Source organism: Vipera ursinii (genome assembly GCF_947247035.1).
Source record: "Vipera ursinii genome assembly, chromosome: 5".
Taxonomy (NCBI): Eukaryota; Metazoa; Chordata; class Lepidosauria; order Squamata; family Viperidae; genus Vipera; species Vipera ursinii.
The window spans coordinates 39,591,980-39,614,110 of record NC_139518.1 but is presented as its reverse complement, the minus strand read 5'-3'; the positions used below and the strand labels follow the sequence as shown (position 1 = coordinate 39,614,110).

At 38.3% G+C, this 22,131-nt stretch overlaps 1 protein-coding gene across 1 annotated transcript in view; it reads right to left on the bottom strand.

Annotated features, from left to right (window-relative positions):
- Positions 1–10,141: 10,141 nt before the first annotated feature.
- The window catches only part of DZIP1L (DAZ interacting zinc finger protein 1 like), a 31,073-nt gene continuing 19,083 nt past the window's right edge, over positions 10,142–22,131 (bottom strand). Inside the window, exons 10-16 of the mRNA XM_083363370.1 lie at positions 21,107–21,157; positions 20,460–20,593; positions 18,627–18,813; positions 17,166–17,388; positions 14,023–14,240; positions 13,369–13,508; positions 10,142–10,465 (exon numbers count right to left, since the gene is read on the bottom strand). Coding sequence (XP_083219496.1) covers positions 10,289–10,465; positions 13,369–13,508; positions 14,023–14,240; positions 17,166–17,388; positions 18,627–18,813; positions 20,460–20,593; positions 21,107–21,157 — 1,130 coding nt within the window. The 3' untranslated portion in view covers positions 10,142–10,288. The remainder of the gene's footprint in view (positions 10,466–13,368; positions 13,509–14,022; positions 14,241–17,165; positions 17,389–18,626; positions 18,814–20,459; positions 20,594–21,106; positions 21,158–22,131) is intronic.

The following is a 22,131-nucleotide window of genomic DNA, read 5'->3' as shown; positions in this document are numbered from 1 at the left end:
ACAGTAACATACTTATATTTTTGTCTGCACCACTACAGTAGTGCCATGGCACCGTTTGAGATAATCTCAGACACACTAGCTAGGTGCCAGTAATAATTTCAATTCTGAGAAGTCAATTTCCCCTTCTTAAGGGTTACTAAAATGCTTTCTAACAATTAAGTGGAACCTCCAGCATGTCTAGACTTTTTCCCCCCTTTCCTTTCCTTTCCTTTCCTCCTTTCCTTTCCTTTCCTCCTTTCCTTTCCTTTCCTTTCCTTTCCTTTCCTTTCCTTTCCTTTCCTTTCCTTTCCTTTCCTTTCCTTTCCTTTCCTTTCCTTTCCTTTCCTTTTTACTTTCCTACTTTCAGTCTTTGTCAATTGCCTGACTAGTCCCTGAAGTTTTCTTGGCAAGATTTTTAGAATTTTTTTGCCCTGGCCTTCTTCCTTAGCTGGAAGTGACTGGCCCAAAGTCACCCAGCTGGCTTTGTGACTAAGGCAGGGTTAGAAATCAGTCTCCCAATTTCTAGGCTGGTGCCTTCACCACTAGACAGACAGATTCATCTGTTGTACCTGTTATATCAGGACATAAACAGGTACAACAGACAATATTTTTTACAACTGAACAACTGGAAAAATTGTATAGACATATAGTGATCATGTTCAGAAACAGAGACTTAGGGCATATACCACAGTCAACCATTTTTCTTAATTATTCTTACAGTAAGAAAATGATAATTCAAAGATACTGCAAAACCCTGAAGTGAAAAAAATAAGCATAACTTGCTTCCTTTCCCCAGATTTAGAGAACGCTGTTTGAGCCAGTAGTAAACATATAAAGTTGTTCTGCTTTTTTCTGTAATACTTTGGGAATACAGTTTCCTAATTTGCTTGGAGTTTTGCACGGTTCCATTTTTTTAGCATCCACTTTCTCTCTGCTCTGTTCGAAAAGAGAATCAGTGTTCTTTTGACTTACTACATTCATGGATAGGGAGGTCTGCCAATTTACACCATACAAAAATCAAATCCAAAGATTCCAGATAACAGTTTTCTGAACATTGTTGAATAAAGAATGTATACACGTCATATTATATATTAACATCCCTATTTGCATAAAATGCATCTTCACATTGGGCACAGACCTACCCTAATCCCAATGGTATAAGCTGGTAATAGGATTTCATTGTCTTGGGTTGTTTTCAAGTTTCATCTTTGCAAAAAGAAAAAAAAATCATTTTGGATTAAACTTTTATTCATTTCTATTTCCCTTGTGGAAAGGCTAAATTTGTTGTCTTGTGTCATTACAAACAAATCTTTGTGTCAAAAAATTATCAGGGTACCTGTTTCTCAATTCCAACTTGATTAAAAAATAAGTTCCCTCCCTTTAATGTCAACTTAAAAAAACATTGTCTGCCATGGATTTACACATTTATCATGCTAATTCTGTATTCTCTTTGCTTTCTTCCTTTTTATGAGCGAGCAATACACTAAGTACATGAAATAATTTTAATATATTTTTAAAAAGCTGTAGTATTGAGTTTTCAAACATAAACAGTACTCAGTTCAGTTCATAAAGCAACAAAAATAGGATGATGAAAATATTAAGTACATACAAAAAAATCCTAATAGTTTCCTCTAGTTTAAATCAAACACAACCAAATTTAGGCTTCCTCCTGATCTTGTCCCTTTTTGTGGGTTTAAAGGTCAACTATTACTGAGAGAGGTTGCATCCATATTAATAAAAGCAGAGAGGCTTAAGGGGATCTATTGATACTATAATGCAAATAACGTATACTATAAAGGTACATTCTGCCATTGGTAGGGAAAGAAGATCAGAATGTTTTAATTGGACTTTTTACATAAGGTGTTATTCTCATATATTTTCACTTCTGTTGCATTGTCTCATTATCCTATTTTTAAAAATATTTTTAACATAACAAATACTGATATGTGCATCATTTCACAATGTGAATTTTGACCAAACTATACATTTCAATATGATTTCCCTCTGGTAAAATGAGTGTTAGCTTTCAAAGTATCCATCCACACATTAGCCTTAGTTAAAGGCGTCTGGGTTGGTGGGTGGGAATGACTCAAATACCCATAACGAAAAAACTGCAGACAAGATACAGAATGAATTTGAAAAGCTCATTGCTGAGAAGATTTAGGAAGTTAAAAGGGCATACAATTAATCATGCTTGCCTAGTAGATTCTATCATTTACACATGTGTATCTACAAATAAAAGGGACGCGATGGCTCAGTGGGTTAGGACGCTGAGCTTGACGATCAGAAGGTCGGCAGTTTGGCGGGTCGAATCCCGAGTGCCACGTAACAGAGTGAGCGCCTGTTACTCGTCCCAGCTTCTGCCAACCTAGCAGTTCGAAAGCACGTAAAAAATGCAAGTAGAAAAATAGGGACCACTATGGTGGGAAGGTAACAGCGTTCCGTGCGCCTTTGGCGTCTAATCATGCCGGCCACATGACCACGGAGACGTCCTCGGACAAGTGCTGGCTCTTCGGCTTTGAAACGGAGATGAGCACCGGCCCCTAGAGTTGGAAACGACTAGCATGCATGTGCGGGGGAACCTTTACCTTTACCTTATCTTCAAATAAAAAGACTATATCTCCACTCCTTCTGAACTTTAAGCCTCTCTTCTCACAAAGAAACAGTTGTTGTATTTGGAACTTCCTACCAATCCAGAAGGTTTAAGTGGGCTCTCATGTTGCCGACAAGCACACAGTTGAAGAGATTTCACATGGCATTACTGGCTTTGGTGTTGTTCAGTATTGATGAGGTGACTGAAGAATCAACTCAGCACATCACAAGTTGAATAGCAAACTGAATACATGTGTTGAAAGAAAAAATTTCATCAGGGTCCAGTCCAAGCTGGGAATAATCAAAATGGAGACTGCTTTAGAAAGAAGGTTGTAGTTTATTGAAGAGGAGAGCAGACAGAAAGATGGCTCTGGGAAAGCTGACCACATGTAGTACGGAGTGGTGGGTTTTTATACCTTCTTGAGCTTTTGTTTAGAGTTGTTCCTGTGGCATGAACTTTGACCTGAGTCTGAGTGTGCCTTTCTGGTATTCTGATGGTGGTGGGTTAATCCTATTATGTCCCAGAGGTCATATCCTACTTCCTAGGGGTTTGGCTGATGACTATGTCCTGTATTGGATTTTTGTGTGTGAGGGATTGTTAATTCTAGGGATCTTTGTCTTTCTAATGCCATCAGGTCTAAGCTTCCAGTCTTTCTGAAAGGATTATGATATCTGCATTTCTACAGAGTTGGTTTCTGCATGGGAGAGGGAGACTTGGGGCTTTTAAGAAAAACTGGACATGTTTTTCTGCCTTTTTAAGATCCTTTGAGGAAATATATTCTGCCCTTTTAATATTTCCCAAAATATTTCTTTCTCTGGATTCTTCTCACATATGCTTCCCCTTTGTGGCCCTTTTTTTAATCATTCAAAGGAAAATCATGAGGGAAGGTTACTAACTAGGGTGAAAGGTGGTGTCAGGAACTGGATAGTCTGGAAGGCCTTGTCAGAATCCATTTATATCATATTCATAAATGGAATGTTTCAAACATTATTCCATGGATTCTGCCATCTCCCGAAGAGAAGAGGATAGATGTGTATTGAACCGGTATTAGGCATTTCAAAGGAAAGGAGAAGCCTCTTGAACTGGGGAAACAAAAGGGGGGGGCTAGCATCTGGCTTTTGTCATGGAAGACAGCAATAAACATGAAGGGTCCTAAGTTCCTTTTTCCCACGAGATGGATGATACGAGAGAAAGGATGGGGGACTGACCAAATGGGGTTAAGGGGTGTTAAGCCAGGAACTCTTTATAAGGGTTTACTTCATGGTATAATATTAAGTCCTGTCTCTTTTCCTACAACCAAGCATGTCATAGTAAAGATTCTTTTTGGAATAGATTTGACTCCAAGAATTTTGTCTTCCTAAGACGTGGTTTGGGGTGGGTCCTGACAGGCCTATTTGCAGAATTGCACACAGACAAGAGGTTCAGTTACTTCATCCTGACTTTTGAACTTTACTTGCTTCTGTACAAATTGTATATGCAATCTGACAGACTGAAAATCCCAAGTTGGCTTGTTACTTCTTAATTTGAAAAGGCAGGTAGTACAAAAATCTTGTGAAAAATCTTGGAGTTGCCAGAATTGCCATTACATACTTAAAGCCTGCCTTAGAAAGTATTTCTGTATGGATTCAATAACATACACTTTAACTGAATGAATGGCTAAATGCCTGTTCTGTATCAAGTAAACTTTAAAGAAAGTTAAATAGTATGGCAGTGAAAATCCAGCATGGGGGAAAAACCCAGTTTTTTGAGATGCCAAGCTAGCATGCATTCATGTGCCTCCAATCCCCTTGCTTGCTGCAAATCCAGATTGGAGTCCTTGGGCTGCTCCTTCCATCCCATTTCGAAGCCAGTCCAAAAGCAAAGGGAATGTTTCCCACCCCACCCGATCTTTGTGGGGCTTCATTTCCAAAGACCCTCTGCACAGGCGCCAGACAAAACTCTAGGACTAAAAAAGCAGCAACAGGAGTAAAGGGTTGTTCAAAGGAAGAGGAAGAAGTAGAAAGTGGGAAAAGTCACTACTGAACAGGCAAGGCACGATGGGTGTCGAGGTATGGTAGGTCTGGCTGTGGGGGCCCTTTGGCATGGTAAGCAGTTGCAAGGTGCATGGGGCAGCTCCCCCCTCCACCTGCCTCATGGCAGTGACTCCCTGCCTCCCCCCTGCAGAGAACCTGTTGATAAATTATTTGAATCCCACCAATGTTCTGGAGGCTACAGAATTTGAGCTTTCCAGGTTGCCTGTATATTTCGTATTATGAAAGATTGAAATTGAGAGTTGAAACAAGTCATTCCAGATGTGACCAATTCTGATTCAGTGTTCTAGATAATCCTTAAGTAGCAATGAATGTATCTGAGTTATTTCTGTGTGTTCATCATTATGTTGCATCTAACTATGAAACTCAGAACAATTGATGCATATTGAGTTGCTTCTTAGTCAAAACATATTTTGTTTATCAGTTGCAAGAGAGTTAGCCACTGATAATATCTGGCATTTTGCTCTAATCAACTGTAGTGTAGCCCAATCTCTTTAACATCTGTTATGTATTGTTTTCTGGTTTGGAAATTAGTGTTCAGAGGTGTCATACTTATTTGTTTTGATCTGAAGGAATGAATATTGCGACCCTTTGTGGCATTTAATTAATGTAGTGCCTCATTCCCTGGGAAATCTATACATGAAAGAGTGTTCACATTATTATTATTGTATTATTATTATTTAAATTTAATTTAGCCAATTTGAATTTGAGAGATTTATAATTCTTGAATCACAGCCTCATTCATGCTTCCAAAGTGGGGACATTATTCATCATCAATAATAATTGTTCACCTGTTTTGTGAAGTTAATAAAGCTAGTGTGGAATAATCTTATAAACTCCTAAGGCTTTTCTAATAGTTTCAGAAAAGAGAGAGAGGGGGGGGGGGTTATGCTTGTCCTTTAATATTGAAACACTGCTATCATATCACCCCTTGTCCTTCTCTTCATTAAACTAGACATACCCAATTCAAGCATTCCTTATATGTTTTAGCCTCCAGCCCCCTAATCATCTTTGTTGCTCTTCTCTGTAATCTTTCTAGAGTCTCAACATCTTTTTTACATTGTGGTGACCAAAACTGGATGCAATATTCCAAGTGTGGCCTTACAAAGGCATTGTAAAGTGGTATTAACACTTCACGTGATCTTGATTCTATCCCTCTGTTAATGCAGCCTAGCACTGTGTTGGCTTTTTTGGCAGCTGCAGCACACTGCTGGCTCATATTTAAGTGATTGTCCACTAGGACACCAAGATCCCTTTCACAGTTACTACTATTGAGCAAGGAACCACCTATACTATACCTGTGCATTTGGTATTTCTTGCCTAAATGTAGAACCTTACTTTTTTCATCATTGAATTTCATTTTGTTAGATAGCGCCCAGTGTTCTAGTCTGTCAAGATCCTTCTGTATCTTAAGCCTGTCTTCTGGTGTGTTGACTATTCCTGCCAGCTTGGTATTGTCTGCAAATTTTATGAGTTCCCCATCTATCCGTTCATCCAGATCATTGATGATGTTGAAGAGCACTGGGCCCAGAACAGAGCCCTGGGGCACCCCACTACACACTTCCCTCCATATAGATGCAGTTCCATTGAGGACCACATGCTGAGTATGGCCGGTCAGCCAGCTATGAATCCATCTGGTGGTGGTGCTGTTTAACCCACATTTTTTTATCTTATCAAGTAGTAGGTTGTGATCTACTTTATCAAATGCCTTACTGAAGTCTAAGTAAATTATATCCACAGCATTCCTCTGATCCACTAATTTTGTCACTTGGTCAAAGAATGCAATAAGATTTGTCTGGCATGATCTGTTTTTAACAAACCCATGTTGGATTTTGGTAATGACTTTGTTTGCCTCTAGGTGTTCGTTGATTCGTTGTTTGATTTTCTTTTCCTGAATCTTTACAATCACAGTGTATGTGAAAAATAAAAATCAGCTGGTTTACAGAACATAGGGCACACCCAGGTCTTACTTAGACAAAGAAGTCAGAGACAAAGAACGAATAAAAACTCCCCCTCCCAAAGATCTCCAGATATTTTTTACAGGACTAGGAGCCCATTTACTATGTATTCTACTCCCTCATTTTACTTATGGTATAACAAATATGCATAAGGAACTATTGATGATACAAATATAGCTTTAATCTTTCATATAAATATGGTCTCTGCAGTTGCATGGGTATACAAAGATAAGTTAGAACAGTTTATGCAGCATTTTGTATACATTTTGTATTAATATTATAATCCAAACATTACCTCACTGTGAAATTTATTTTGTGATAGAATGAAACCAGGAATCTACCAGATATGCAAATGATTTGTAATTTTTCACCCTGCCTTTCGTCATTAGAAATATTCCAAAAATTAAATATTTCTGCACCTAATTTTACATTAGGGAAAAAATGCAAACATAGCAAAAAGGTAGACGATATTTATCTTTCTTTTCTCAGAAACACTGTCTAATGCTTTACAGTGTCAAGAATTTATAAATATTGTTTAATAATATTCACTTATAGACAGAGCTCTGTGACTGAAAAATATTAGAATCTCTTAGGGTATGGTTATGATCTCATTTTCTCTCCTCCCCCCCCAAAAAAATAAAGATAAATTGTCATATGCATAAGACATTCAATATTTCATGTCACAGTATGAAACATTTTGATTTACATTACAGTATGTAAAGGAAAACCAACAATTATTTTATACTTATTTGCATTAATTCAAGTATAGCCTCTGAACATTTTCCAAAGATTTCTAGGTGTAATTTGATTTTCCCCCCATTTTTTCCAGTTCAACAATTTTGAGAAATGTAGTTACCGTATGTTTAAAAGTTGCAAGTCCTCAAGTATTCTTGGGACATATTGTTTTGAGCAAATGTCTAAAATTGACCTCAGTAAGGAAAAGCATATTAAGGATGGGAGAAAATAGAATCAAGCAAAACTTTTATTTCAATTTAGACACATGTATAGAATGGCTTATTCACTATTACTCCTTTGGGTGTTCTATATGCTTTGCTTTAGGGGGAAAGTATTTTTCTTATTGCGAATATCATTTGCAAAGTCTAAAAAAAAAATAACATTGCATGTTTCTTCAGACATGGTGCCATCAAGTGGCAATTGCCAGCATTGTTTCAGTTTCAGATATATTTTCTAGAGCTTCTCTAATTAATTTGTAATTTATGGGCCAGCCTGACCAAGATTCTTGAAGAGTCCACATTTTAAGAATAGGACTCAGAAAAATATCTGCACAAGTGGGGATCCCTGAAAAACCTATATGTTCAGATCAGCCTGACATATTCAAGCCAAAAGATATCTCATTCCCTAATTCTCCATGAATGAAGATTTGCCAAGATAGCAAAATGTCCAGTCAGTAGAGGAACATTTGTTTGCTTGCTGAACAGTGAGATTAGCAGGAATATTTTTGGGATGAAGGAGAAGGCAGGGAATAATCAATTACATTGCAACAATTACCCAGGAATGATCATAATCAGACAAGATGACATAAACCTCCCAGTATCTTCCCTGAGATACTAAGAGCCTTCTGTACAGGTATTCCAGCTCTCATCCTCATTCATTTCACATCACGGAGGACTTATGCATCATTGAAAGCCAATGTAACTGTAAGTCAATTCCTATTAGAAGTGATTTAGGAGAACAATACTTAAGGTGATTCATCCTTTCTTTTGCTTGAAAAAACATACAGCATTTCTGTATATTTATAAAACATAAATTTTAATTTTTAAAATTTATGTGGCTGTTCATCTTAAGTAGATAATCCTGTGTACCTCACAACAAATCCCAGAAAATACTTGTTTTTTTTAAAAAAATCTGTAAACAACCATAATACACCAACCAAGGTATCATAATAAAATTGCCAAAAGAACTGCACCTACAGTATATTGGGTGCAACCAACATCCCAGCCAGTTCCTGGTGGAAGAGCTAGGTCTTTACAGTGGACATAAGGCTAAGAAGATTGGGGCTTTCTGAATCAGGGAGTAGTTGTTTCAGTGGAAGATTATAGAGCAGAGAAGGCACATCTTCTAGAGCCCAGGGTGATCTGGATTGTGCTCATCCTGTCAGATGTGGTGGGATGGACAATCCTTGGAAAGTTGTGGTCCTGCAAGTAACCTTTCTTGGTACCATGCAAGACTTTAAAGATGAAAACTAGCACCTTGAATTGTACCTGAAAAAATATGGGCAGGCAATAAAATTTGGGCAATAATGATGTAATTTGGGCTAACCTTGGTACATTTAAAATAATATGTACTGCTGAGCATATTGAAGCTTCAGTGTTTTTCAAGGGCAGCCCTATGTAGACTGCATTGCATTAATCTAACTGGAAAATGACTATATATCACATCCCATTCTTTCTCCTATGCTGAAGGTAGCAATCACAACATTCCCATCTTTATTCATCTTCACAGCCAGGAATGGCTTAAACTCACCATGAATTCTCATGACTGAGGATGGACCTGAATCTGGATCCCTCCAGTCCTACTCCAACTGCTTAATTATTATCCTTAACTGGCTATCATTAATTTCCAACATTTTAATTTGTGGTCCATGTATCATAGTTCATGATATTGTCAACCCTTCAAGATAGGAAAGTTATGAAACAGGAGCAATATGGACTCCAGGAAAGCTCAGTATTGTTGTAGGGTAAAATAACAGAATCTTGAAAGCCACTCAGATTTTCTCTCTGTCGCATCTTACATCAAATAAAATTGAGGGTGGGGGTATTTTGAGTTTTCATTTTCTGAAGATATACTTATTTAATTCTGAAATACTTTTAGCATTTTCAACATGATTCTATTTAAATATAATAGAAACATACTTTGAAAATGCTAAATGTATTTCAGAATTAAATAAGTATTCTGCACTATGATGAAGTGCAATCAAGCTAAGAATGAAACTAAAGGCTGATGGGATACAAAATGTTTGAAGCATCTCCATTTGACTTACTTTTGTGGCTATAAACAAACTTATTAAAAAGAGAAGAAAGTTGCATCCATCATACTAGAAAGGAAAAATTGCCTAATTGCATAAATAATTCAGAAACATTTTTTCTAATATTAGGTTATGTATCACAGCACAATGCATCAAAAGCCCTTTTTTCTGTTAAGTAGACCACAAGAATCATACATCTTTCTCTCTTGTAGTTGCTGAAATTCACTTATCCTTAAAGCAACAGTGAAAGCTGTACCGTAAACTTCTTTATAGCCCACAAATGAAGCTAGGATGATTCAGCCTTATATCTATTGCCGCATTTATATACTGTACTAATATGTGTTTTGTTTTAATAATATAATGCTAAATCATATCCAATGGTACATGAAGGCTGGGTTCACATACTGCACTAAGTCAGATCCAAGTGCACAACATTGTGGCTGTGCATGATATGAGAATCATGCTTGTGTCTTCTGGACAAAAAATAATTTATAATGTCATGTCAAGATTGACTTTCAGCAAAAGAATAAACCAGTCTTTTCCTTCTCGAGGACCATTAAAAGACCTTGTGTTAATTAAATATTTGCTTTGAAACTTTATACCTAGAACCTTGAATGTTATACTTTCGGTTTTTGGTGCTGTGTTTTTGTTCATTCTTTTGATTATCAAATTTAATCTGATTTCTCTGTCATGGGATGCTCTTCCATCTCTGCTAGGTTCTGTACTCATCTAACCATGGGAATCACCAGGCCCCAGTCTTTGTGCTGCCGGAAGTCCAGATACTGTTGTCCCATAATCCAGTGGAGCTCCCACTAACTTTTGCCCCTTGTGGCTTCTTTATCTTAGTTTCAGGTTCCAGGTGTTGGCTCATTTCCTCCAAGGAAGAAATTTCCAAGTCACTATCCTCCTCATAGGCAAACTACATCAGGAAGACAAGGGAAGATGAAGTGAAAACAAGTGATGGAAACTTGCAAACATTGAATGCACCAAGAAATGCATGAATATTTTGATACTTGTGAATAAAAAATATTTGATTTGCAGTTACCCTTCAGATTTTATGATTCAATGAATTTTTATAGAATATTTAGAAACATGCATTTAAACAGAACATTTTAACTATGAGTTTGTAAAAATTTGTTAAAATCTCTCTCTCTCTCTCTCTCTCTCTCTCTCTCTCTCTCTCTCTCTCTCTCTCTCTCTCTCTCTATATATATATATATATATATATATATATATATATATATATATATATATATATATATATATATATATTTTTCTGAGGTTTTCGCGGGTGTTCGTATATGGATCTTTGGTTATTCGGGTTTTTCCCCGCGTAGAACTAAAGGTGTAGGGGCGACGTTTCGACGGAATCCCATCCGTCATCATCAGGCTGGAGGCTTCAGCTTCCTTCTTCTGGGAGAAGCATGTGGCTGTTTGTTCCTCTTTTTTAAACTGCCAGAGGGGGTGTGTTCTGTGGGTGGAGGTTGCTCTGATTGGGTGGGGGAGTAAGTGTGTTCTGATTGGGTGGGAGTGTGTTTTGAATGGTGGGTGTGTTCTGATTGGGTGGGGGTGTGTTTTGAGTGAATGGGCTGGTCTCAGCTGCCAGCCTTAGACCTGAGCTGGTGAGTTGTGCTGCTTTTGTTCGGCTTCGTGTTTGTGGTGATGCCATGTTTTTATAGTGGGTGTCAGTTTGCTTATTGTGTGGTTTGGAGGGGTTTAAAGTGGCTGATGTTGCAGCTGTGGTTAGGTTTCTGTTTTGTGGTTGTGCCTCGTTATCATTGTGGGTTCGGATTTGCTCTTTGAATGGTTGTGTGGTGGTGATGTCATGTGTTATCATGAGTTTGGGTCTATCATTCTTATATATATATATATATATATATATATATATATATATATATATATATATATATATATATGGATCCTTGGTTTTTCGGGTTTTTCCCCGCGTAGAACTAAAGGTGTAGGCGCAACGTTTCGACGGAATCCCATCCGTCATCATCAGGCTTTAGCTTCCTTCTTCTGGGAGAAGCATGTGGCTGTTTGTTCCTCTTTTTTAAACTGCCAGAGGGGGTGTGTTCTGTGGAGGTGTGCTCTGATTGGGTAGGGGACCAAGTGTGTTCTGATTGGGTGGGAGTGTGTTTTGAATGGTGGGTGTGTTCTGATTGGGTGGGGGGGTGTTCTGAGTGGATGGGCTGGTCTCAGCTGCCAGCTCCAGACCTGAGCTGGTGAGTTGTGCTGCTTTTGTTCGGCTTCGTGTTTGTGGTGGTGCCATGTTTTTATAGTGGGTGTCAGTTTGCTTATTGTGTGGTTTGGAGGGGTTTAAAGTGGCTGATGTTGCAGCTGTAGTTAGGTTTCTGTTTTGTGGTTGTGTGTCTTTATCGTTGTGGGTTCGGATTTGCTTTTTGAATGGTTGTGTGGTGGTGATGTCATGTGATGTTATCATGAGTTTGGGTCTGGTATCATTCTTGGTGGTTGGGCCTCGTCTGTCAATCAAGGCGGGTTTCCAAATGGCAGGTAGACGAGAGGTATCATCTCGTTTATTCATGCTGTGGGGGCGTTTTTCTATCTCAATAGCTTCTCTGATTATTCTGTTGTTAAAATGTTCAATTTTGGCGATAGTTTTGTTTTTTTTAAAATCAATTTCATGTCCCGTGGCTTCAAAGTGTTGGACCAGGGATGAAGTTTGTTCTCCCTTTCTGAGTGAGTTTTTGTGCTCTTCAATGCGTGCACTTATTCTTCTGTTGGTCTGTCCAATGTATGTGGTGGGGCAGGTGGTGCATGGGATTTCGTATACTCCTTGGTTTTCTAACCCAATTATGTCCTTGGGGTTTCTTAGGATGGTAGATATTTTTCTGTCTGTGTAGAATGCTGTTTTGATGTTGTGTTTTTGGAGGACCTTGCTGATTCTGTCTGTGGTCCCTTTTAAGTATGGGAGGAGGGCTTTGCCATTTTCTTGTTCTCTGTCTTGGGTTTTTGTGGGTGTCTCTCTTCGGATTAAGTTAGTAATTGTGTTTCTTTTGAATCCACAATATATATATATATACCTTTTCTAAACAAGTTTTATGCTATTAGACATTGCACGTGAATGTCTAAACAAGAATGACTTATCAATGAATTCATACAAAATTCACTCAATTTAGGTAGGCCATCATACAGAGGTGGACAACCTTTAGATCCAAGTCCCTTTCTTGTTGCCCTTTGAAGCACTTCAAAATTTACCAAGCTTCCCATGATGTTGAGGTTGGAAATAAGTGAAACTGAATTGTAAGCCTACAGGTCTAGCACAATGAAAAAATTAAAGTCCTTCCCCAGCTCCTGGATGAAAATCACTGTTCACCTTTAATGGCTGCTGTGGCCCAGCATTTCATACCATTTCCCTGCCTCATGTTGTTACTGGCCCTTCAGGTAAAAACTAAAACTAATTGTTGTCTCTAGCTATTAAAAGTATCTATTTTTGATTATATGCCAGTAAGTCATTGCCAACTCTTTCCTGCCATCTGATATTTTTTTTGCAGCTGAGATGTGGTAGATCTCATAATCTTTAGGCAACCTAACCACTTTATGCATTAATACAATGAACAATCCTTTTGTTGACAACATATTGACTACCTCTGAATTACTCGCTGTCTTGATCTTTTACTTTTTGTAAATAATCTTAAACCCATTTACTACTATGGCCTACAGAATAAAACGTAACTTTCTTAGAAACGTGCAGATCCTGCTACTAGTGAATCAGTTACGAACAAGATCTGTACTGTTTGGAAGCAAAGTTAAGAGGCTACTACCTGCTACCTTCTTGGGTTTTGAAATTAACACCAATACCTGAAGCTTCTTTGTGGGATGATTGGTTTTAGCATCTTCTTTGCTTTGGATGGCAAAGAGCTTCACACCACCTGGAGGCTTCTTTCCAGATATGTTCAGTTTCTTCTCCAGATTTTTAGCCATTGACTGCACTAGCGTTTCTAAGTGAAGCAAGGAATCAGTTAGGCTCAGGATTAGTGGTGACATGTGATTGTACTAGCCTTTCAGCCTATTGCTAGGCCTCATAGGAAATGGTTATTATATTTGAAAAGTTATTTAGCCTAAACAACTATTAATTCATGTTTTCTTTCTGAATTTTATAAAAGCAATCATATATGTTTTATAGCTTGTAGTACAGCAACACACCCTGGCAAATCTCCATAGTAGTATTTAATTCAGCTATAAACATTGGTATTGACATAGCAACTACCAAATTTCAGTTGTCTGTCATTTAAGCCTATATCTATATCTATATCTATATCTATATCTATATCTATATCTATATCTATCTATCTATATCTATCTATCTATCTAAAACAAGATAAATGTTGTCCCAGCATAGTAATCATTTGATTGCTGAAGTAGTTGATACATATCTTAGTATTTTTTTTACTTCTTTGACACTGACATTTGTATACATTATGACAATAATAAACCCAATTAAATGATAGTCACCTGAATGAGTTCCTGCTACAACTGAGGAACTCTTTCCTGTACCAATTTTCTCTTTAGAAAAGTCTGTGTCAGACGAATCCCACTCACTCTCTTCCACCTGTGCTGCTCTGGGAACAGGTTTGCTCTGTTTTGGTTCCGTCCTGAGGGATGTGTGTTTCGGAGAGCTCATGTTTGTTTCTTCCTCAGACTCTTCAGTCTCAGAACTGAAAGGTGAAGTACTGAAGGAGAGAAACACAATAGAAGGGAAAACTGGGAAAAGAATAAATATTATGAACCATTTTATACTGTATCTTATTGTATTGTGTTGCATTGTATCTTGTTTCATTATGTTTTGAGCTGCCCAGAATCAATCTGGAGTCAGGAAGTGTCCAAGCTGAATAAAATCAATAAACACTTATTATAAAAAGCCTGCTTTGTGTGATTCTAAGAATGCTGAAAGTTTACAGCTTCTCTAATAGAATCTGAAGTACTTTCAGAGTAGCCTAGCTAGGGAATGCATATTGTAAAAATGTGTTGCACCTTTCTTTCAAAGGTAAACTCAAACAATTTATGAACACCAAAATACCTCAAGAAAAAATAAGTGTAGCAGACTGACTGAGCTTGTAGGGAGAAGGCAGGTGGCCTCAAGCCACCATTTCCAGAAACCCCATCTCCTACTGGGAAGAGGTGGCTTGGTAATGCTTGTTAAAATCATTCATCTTCCAAGGGATGCCGTTTCTGGCATCCTTCTAAGTGTGCGAAAGAAAAGGCCATTATAATCTGTGCTGTTTCTGGAAATAACATGGTAAAAATGCAACTTTGTGGTTACCTAGTATTGAGGCATTTGATTAAATGATTCACCCTCCTCCCTTTCTTGGGAGATAGACCAATCCAAACATGGATAGCAAAAATTATTTTAAAATAGTCGATGAAAAAGAGGACAAATTGGAAAAGCTGTTCTGAAAAGGGAAGCTCAGTGCTTCAGGCAGACCACAAGAAGGTACAAAATAGAAGAAAATTAGAATGTTTTCTGGTAACATCTTTGGAGAGATGCTGTAGGATTTATTTTACAGATCACAAAAACAACTAATACTGTGATACTCTACATCAGACATGTCAAACACAAGGCCCGGGGGCCGGATGCGGCCCAGAAAGTGGTTTCATGAGGCCCACGAACCCATCCTGGAAACAGTGAAGGAACGTCCCCCCCGCTGCCGTGGCCCCAGCCCAGGCCGACCAGGGGCCAATGTACAATTTTGTGGTGGCCATCTATGCTGAAATACATTCAGTCTTAGCGCCACAAGGCTGTCTGGAAACAGCGAGGGACCAGCCCCTGCCGCATCGGCACTGCCCCCTGGGTGCACGCTTGGGAGGTATCACCCTTTGTGAGGAATGAAGAAATGCACCATCATCTGGAAGTGGCCAGCACATGGCCCTGCCTACTTCAGGCAGGCTAGGGGATGGGCAGTGTTGTGCTTCTCTTCAGATTCATGCCACCTGACTTAGCTTCTTGGCACTGTGTGGAGAGCGCCCCGCTGCCTGCCAAAATTGGGCAGGCTGGGGGCTGGGCAGCATTGCACAGGTAACATCGACTCTCATGCTGTTCATGGCATCCCCTCCCCAAGAGCCCACCAAGCCGGATATGTGAAGTAGGCAAGGGCCATGTGCTGGCCACTTCCAGGTGATGGTGCATTTCTTCATTCCTCATGAAGGATGACACTTCCCCAACTGCGTTTCTTGCCTGTTTTTCTCTCTCCCTCATCTCAAATATTTTCCCACCACTCTAGAAAGGAAGGAAGGAAGGAAGGAAGGAAGGAAGGAAGGAAGGAAGGAAGGAAGGAAGGAAGGAAGGAGAGGGAGGGTCTGAAGGAAGTCCCCTTGCCCCCTCCTCCTGGCCTATCTCGGGGGGTCTCCCATCCTATTGCTAAGGAAGCTTTGAATACAAAGCCAGGTCTCCTCACATGGAGAGGGTTTCCCTCTTGACTTTGCCCTTGTACCCACCATGAGCAACATGGCTAAGGAGAGCAAGCACAGCAGCAGCAGCCTTGAGGACGAGGTAAGTGCAGCTGGGCACCCCCTTGGGGAAGTGGTGCTGGGCTTAGTGCTGTGGGTGCTTGAGGGCTGGACTGGGCATTTGACCTCCATGCCACCATCCAGCCCTCCCACCACCACTATGGCCTGAGAGGAACAGTGAGGCTCCTCCAGTGGACCATGCCTTGACACTTGCCCCGGTTCCATCTCCTTCTGCCAGAGAACCTCAGATCTGTTCCACTCCTGCTCAGGCCCCCATAGGCACCCTTGACACGAACGATGTAGAGCTGGCCATGCCCACCCAGTAGACCAAACCAACTCCAGCCACGACCATCCAGTAGGCCGTGCCCACCCTGCCCCCCCACCCCCTACCCCCAAGGGCAACCACAATGCTGATGTGGCCCTTAATGAAATTGAGTTTGACACCCCTGTTCTACATGAAGAAGTGCTAAAGATTGGAATTACACAGAATTCACTAACTTGCACGGAGAAATACAATTTGAGTAGGTAACACACAGAAAAACGTCAAAGTAAATTTATATGTTTTCCAAAATACTAATTTTATAGCAAAAATTCCTTTGCTTTATTTAGTGAGAATTTCTCCAGGATCCTGTAGATTCTATTTGAAGTAGAGACTGTTAAAAAGCTATGTTATAAATTCCTCCCTTTTCCAGTCTCCATCCAGAAACTTACTTCATTTTTAAAAGGAAATTTTAAACTTTTTAAACAATTTTAAACTGTTATTTCTAGCAAAGAAGAGAAATGCAGTATTCTCAGTCTGTATACACAAGGAGTCATACTGCATTCCTGAATGTGGAATTTATGTCTGCAGTTGTCTATCAAACAAGCTGGGTTTGCGAATATCAGTTTTTTATAAGCTTTTTCACTGACTATTTTGCACATTCGCAATGATTAGTTAAGTCTCATGCAAATGAATGGGTGACTATATAAATTCAATAAGTAAATAAATAAGTAAATAAGTAAGTAAGTAAGTAAGTAAGTAAGTAAGTAAATAAATAAATAAATAAATAAATAAATAAATAAATAAATAAATAAATAATTTTAATTATAAAAAGATCAAGCATAGGTTAAAACATCAAATCAGGAAAATCCAATTATAATCCAGAACTCACCTGGGGAAGTGAACAGCAGATTGTTGAAGAGAAGGTGAGCTGCTTCTAATTTGATTTGGAGATGGTACCTTTGGAATCTCTATTGAACTAGTCATGGAACTAACTTTGCTACGAGGAGCTGGTTTGGGTGTGTCCTGGGCATAATATTGTACTTCCACTGGGTGTGTTCCAATCTTCAAAGGTGTAACCTGGAGTGGAGAATGCTGGTTTTTTTGGTTTTTTTCTGAGGGAAATGATTGAAAACATTTGATTAAAAAACAACAACAATCTGACTGGTATTTAATCTGGGTCTCAAAGATCACTGTTAAAGAGTTCCCCATCAAAACAATTACAACTGAACCACTTTATATATATATACAACTGCAACCTTTATATCTCTTTTGCTTTGTGAATAACCTCTAATAGCATTAAGGCAAGTACAAAAGCAGGATTTGCAGTTCTAACCTGACAAAAGTTTTATGTTTGCCCCAGAAACCAAATGAAGCAAAAAGCCTAAGTAAAAATCCTCTTAGTGACTCAGCTTCAATTATCCAGCTAACTCAAACATTACACAGAAATTATATTCATCTATTTGCCTCTTACGTGTTCATAGCTGGGTCGCTGATGGTTCCTGAATAATCTCACAATAAGTATCTCCCCACTAGTAAAAATAAATTATCTGTTCTTGCCTTTTCATACACTTGATCCACAGATTTACTATTAAAGCCAGACTCTCGGGTTATGCAACTGCAGACACATGTACATATGCACAAACCTTTGGTGATTGTTTATGGCTCACCCATTGTAGAAAAATGTCTTGGATAAAATGAATTTAAATGTTTATCTACCAATCTTCATGAAAGGCTACAACCTATCTTTTTAAGCATGCTTTTAATAGCACGCAGAATAGTGTGCTACAAAAGTCATGCTTAAAAAGATGGGTCACAGCCTTTCATGAAGATTGGGAGAAGAATATTTACTCTAGGGATTTATTTATTTATTTATATTTTGCTCTCACCACCATATTTACCCAGTGCATGGATCAGAGTTAAAGTATATTTTTCCTGGATTACCAATATTAAGAAGTGTGGGAAACACCATAGGCTAATCAATTACCAAGAACCTTGAAAAAGTCTTTAGTTAAGGATTTACTCCCATTTAGTTCTTTATGATAATTTGTACTTTTGTACAATTGGCACTTTTAGAGTTTTGTGTTTGTATTATATACATGTTTTGTACAGTTTTATCCTTTTTTAACACTAGACTTACCCTGCGGTAAGATAGGTGGCAAACAAATTTAATAAAATAAAAAAAATGATGTTAAGTAATTTCTTATCAGTTCTATTTATATAACTAGCCTTTTGTACAAGAGATACTGAATATGCTTAACATTTAGGATATCTCAAGATATTTCTGTAATGTTCTTTTATATCTCTTCTTCGAAGTGTTTCATTAGTCGGAACCATGACATGAGCATCATACCTAAGACTGAAGAAAACAGCCAGGACATATTCTCTTCATCCTTCTGAACCACTTTCTTCTGCACTTCTTTTTCAAGTTTATCTCTCAAGTTTAGCAGCCCTGGAAATGTTTTAGCCTTCTGCTGCTGCTGTTTTTTAATCAAAGTTCTCAAATGTTTATAGGTTTGAGCTGGGATACCTTTTGTACCCTATAAAACAGAACAAATGTTTCTAATCAGTATAAATGTGTGCATGAGCCCTGCTCTCATCATTCATGCAGCAAATAAGTTCCTGAGATCTCAACCTCTTCAAATTAAACAGGGGATTCCTCATGCTAGGCCAAATGTAAATTCCTGGAACGCTCTATTCAGGTGGAAAACTTGCTATACCTCATTTGAAAAGTTCCTGCTGAATTAAAAAGGATGAAAACAAGGAGGATTAAACTGCTGTACAAATCAGTATTCCAATCTTAAATCCATTACAAAAGGAACATAATTATCATCTGATCTCCCAGATAGATCTGCTGTGTCTGGAGTTGATAAACTAAGTGTGAGAAAATAGTTGGGAATGAAATAGGTAAGTTTTCAGACAGAAAGTGGGACTAGGAAGGAAACTGAAATAGACCAAGCGGCTCGTAGAAAAATAGTTGTGGATGGTCTCATGGAGAGAAAAAGAAGATGGCCAGCAAATCAGTGGGATTCAGGCAGTTTTGGCTGCCAAAAATATGCCAATTCCAGATAGATTGAGGATCACTGAAGAAGCTCCCTGGGTATAGGAAAGATTACTGAAGATTAACAAGGATTATGTTTTGAGAAATAGTGTAACCTGTACAGAATTTGGGAGAAAGAAGAGGGGGACTTGAAGACACATTATTTGCTTTTGATACATGTTACTGACAGATCTATCCAGTGGTGGGATTGAAATATGTGAACAACCAGTTCTCTGTGTGGATGCCACTTGCAGAAGCCCATTCTGGGCTTGGGCAACAAAAAATTAGCTACTGGTTCTGCCGAAGTGGTGCGAACTGGCTGAATCCCACCACTGGATCAATCTAGTTGTGAAGTAAAACTGTGACACAATACAGAAGTTTGTTTTAAATTTTGCAATATTGCAGTTAAAGAGAAATGATAAATTATTGTCTATATTTCCACACTCCCTGAGACAGCTACATTGCACAAGGTTACATGTCAAGCAAGAATGCATTTCTTTCAAATATATTTGTCTCATGGTTTCTTATTTCCTTGTGTCTTATTGGATTGTTGCAATATACTGAGACAAAGAAGTCAAGAATGAATCTTAAAAGAATGTTATTTAATTAACACTTCATAATTTTTGGAGGCAAAAGAAAAAGCAGTTCCTTGGCAAGCTATTTTCCTGAAAAAGGTTTCGGAGGAGGAAGAGGAGAGGAAGAGTCTGATGCTAGGGTGCTTTTCAATTTTCTGTCAAGCATGTGAATGTGTTGAACAGGTATTCAAAGATGAGTATAATTTTATGTCACTTTTTTGCCAGACAAATTAATATACATCACAATCCTCAAATTTGCATCCAACTGAAATTCAAAGTAATTCTAGTGGATAAAAAATGAAAAATGTTCCTTTTCCACTACTGAGCCGTGATGGCGCAATGGTTAGAATGCAGTACTGCAGGCCACTTCTGCTGACTGCTGGTTGCTAGAAGTTTGGCAGTTTGATTCTCATTGGCTCAAGGTTGACTCAGCCTTCCAACCTTCCGAGGTTGGTAAAATAAGGACCCAGATTGTTGGGGACAATATGCTGACTCTGTAAAGGGCTATAAAGCATTGTGAAATGGCATATAACTCTAAGTGCTTTTGCTATTTTCTTCTAACAGGACTTACTCGTTTCACTCCCATGGTCTCCAGTTTATCTTCAAGTGTCTCTTCCAGAATTGGCCGGAATTGCTTCAACAAATTGGGATCCTTCCGCAGTGTTTCCAGAACTCTATTCTTCCTGTCCAAAGTATCATCTAGTTCTACCGAAGCCAATGTACAGGATGGTTAAACATTCTGGAATGTTTTAAATTTATACCCTATCCCTAAACTGCCACTTAAACATTTATTTCAGGGGAAGAAAAAAAAAGTCTTCATCCAACTTCAATTTAATCTGCCACTGAAGGAGATGGTTTCTGTAAAATTCAAGAAAATAGTCCTAACTCCTTCATTTATTCCAGGACAGCAGAGACAACCCAATACAAATATAGTGATCTAATGTAGTGCTTGATTTAATATAGTCCTAATCAGGATTTAATATAGTCCTAATCCATGACTAGAACTGTGTAACTATAACTATCAATTTGTACACTGCCATCTTCTGGAACTGATTATGACATTCATCTAAAAACCAAAGTAAATGACTAGCCACTGTCTTTTTCTGACCTACAACAGTTTATCAGCATCTCGGAAAATACCATTGAGTGGTCAGACTCTCTCTCACTAATAGAAATATTTAGCATATAAGAATGGCAGGTTACATTTATAAAATATACCTTCTTCGCTGGATTCTTTCAGCTTTTCTGTCTTGGGTACCTGTTGGATTTCTGGAAATTAAAATCAGATTTTTTTTAAAAAAGGCCTATATTCATATTCCAAAACACAATCACATCTTTGATATTCTCATGGCATTAACATGACGAGTTAGCCATTATTTTGATGGGAACTAAGTGTAACCTAATTTGGATCCAGCCCATCTCTTTTAAAAGGAAAGAGAAAGCAATCTGAAGCAAATAGCACAATGGAACTATGCCATTAAAAATACTGATGGGAAAAAATGGGCCAGATGAAAAGTATTATCACTTGGACTCCCTGCAAAGTCTATGAATCAGCATTTTACACTATGTGATGTATCTTATCTGGATGGATAAAGTGAAGAGGGGAGAGAAAGAAATAATAACATGTAAATGAACCTTAGATTTTTGTACAGGTTTAAATGCATTACCATACCCCTTTACAAGTTGTTGAGCAAATCTAAGGATGGCAATGAAATATCTGCATAGTTTTTCTGTTTCTCTCTTTCTTTTGCCTTCTCTTGTTGTCACATGGAATTTCATATTTTACTAGTTAACCTGCAATCCATTGGGTCATTTCAGAAATATTTCCTTATCTAAACAGAGAAACAGAATGACCGGGCAAAAAAGCAGTGAGAGCAAGAGTGATTGATTTCTGATTTCCTGCTGGCTTCTCCACTGACTTCTCTTATGGGATGCTGACAGGGAGCATTGGAAATTATGATTATGTGATTGCAATGCTGTAAGCACCCACAACTTTGCCCAATTTAAATCCCATGGGAGTAATGGGGCCTAGGTTTTGGATGCATATTTTAAGTTAGCCTATTTGAAGTATGTTGGTTTAAAAATTGTTGCCTTATGAGGCACCATTTCACCCAATTTAAGATTACAAACAGGAGAGTTTTATTAATATATAGATGCTCCTCACCACAAGGATTAGTCTTCTTGAGCTTTGTAAAATGCTTAGCAGACATAACGACAGCAGCAACAACAACAACAACATTAAA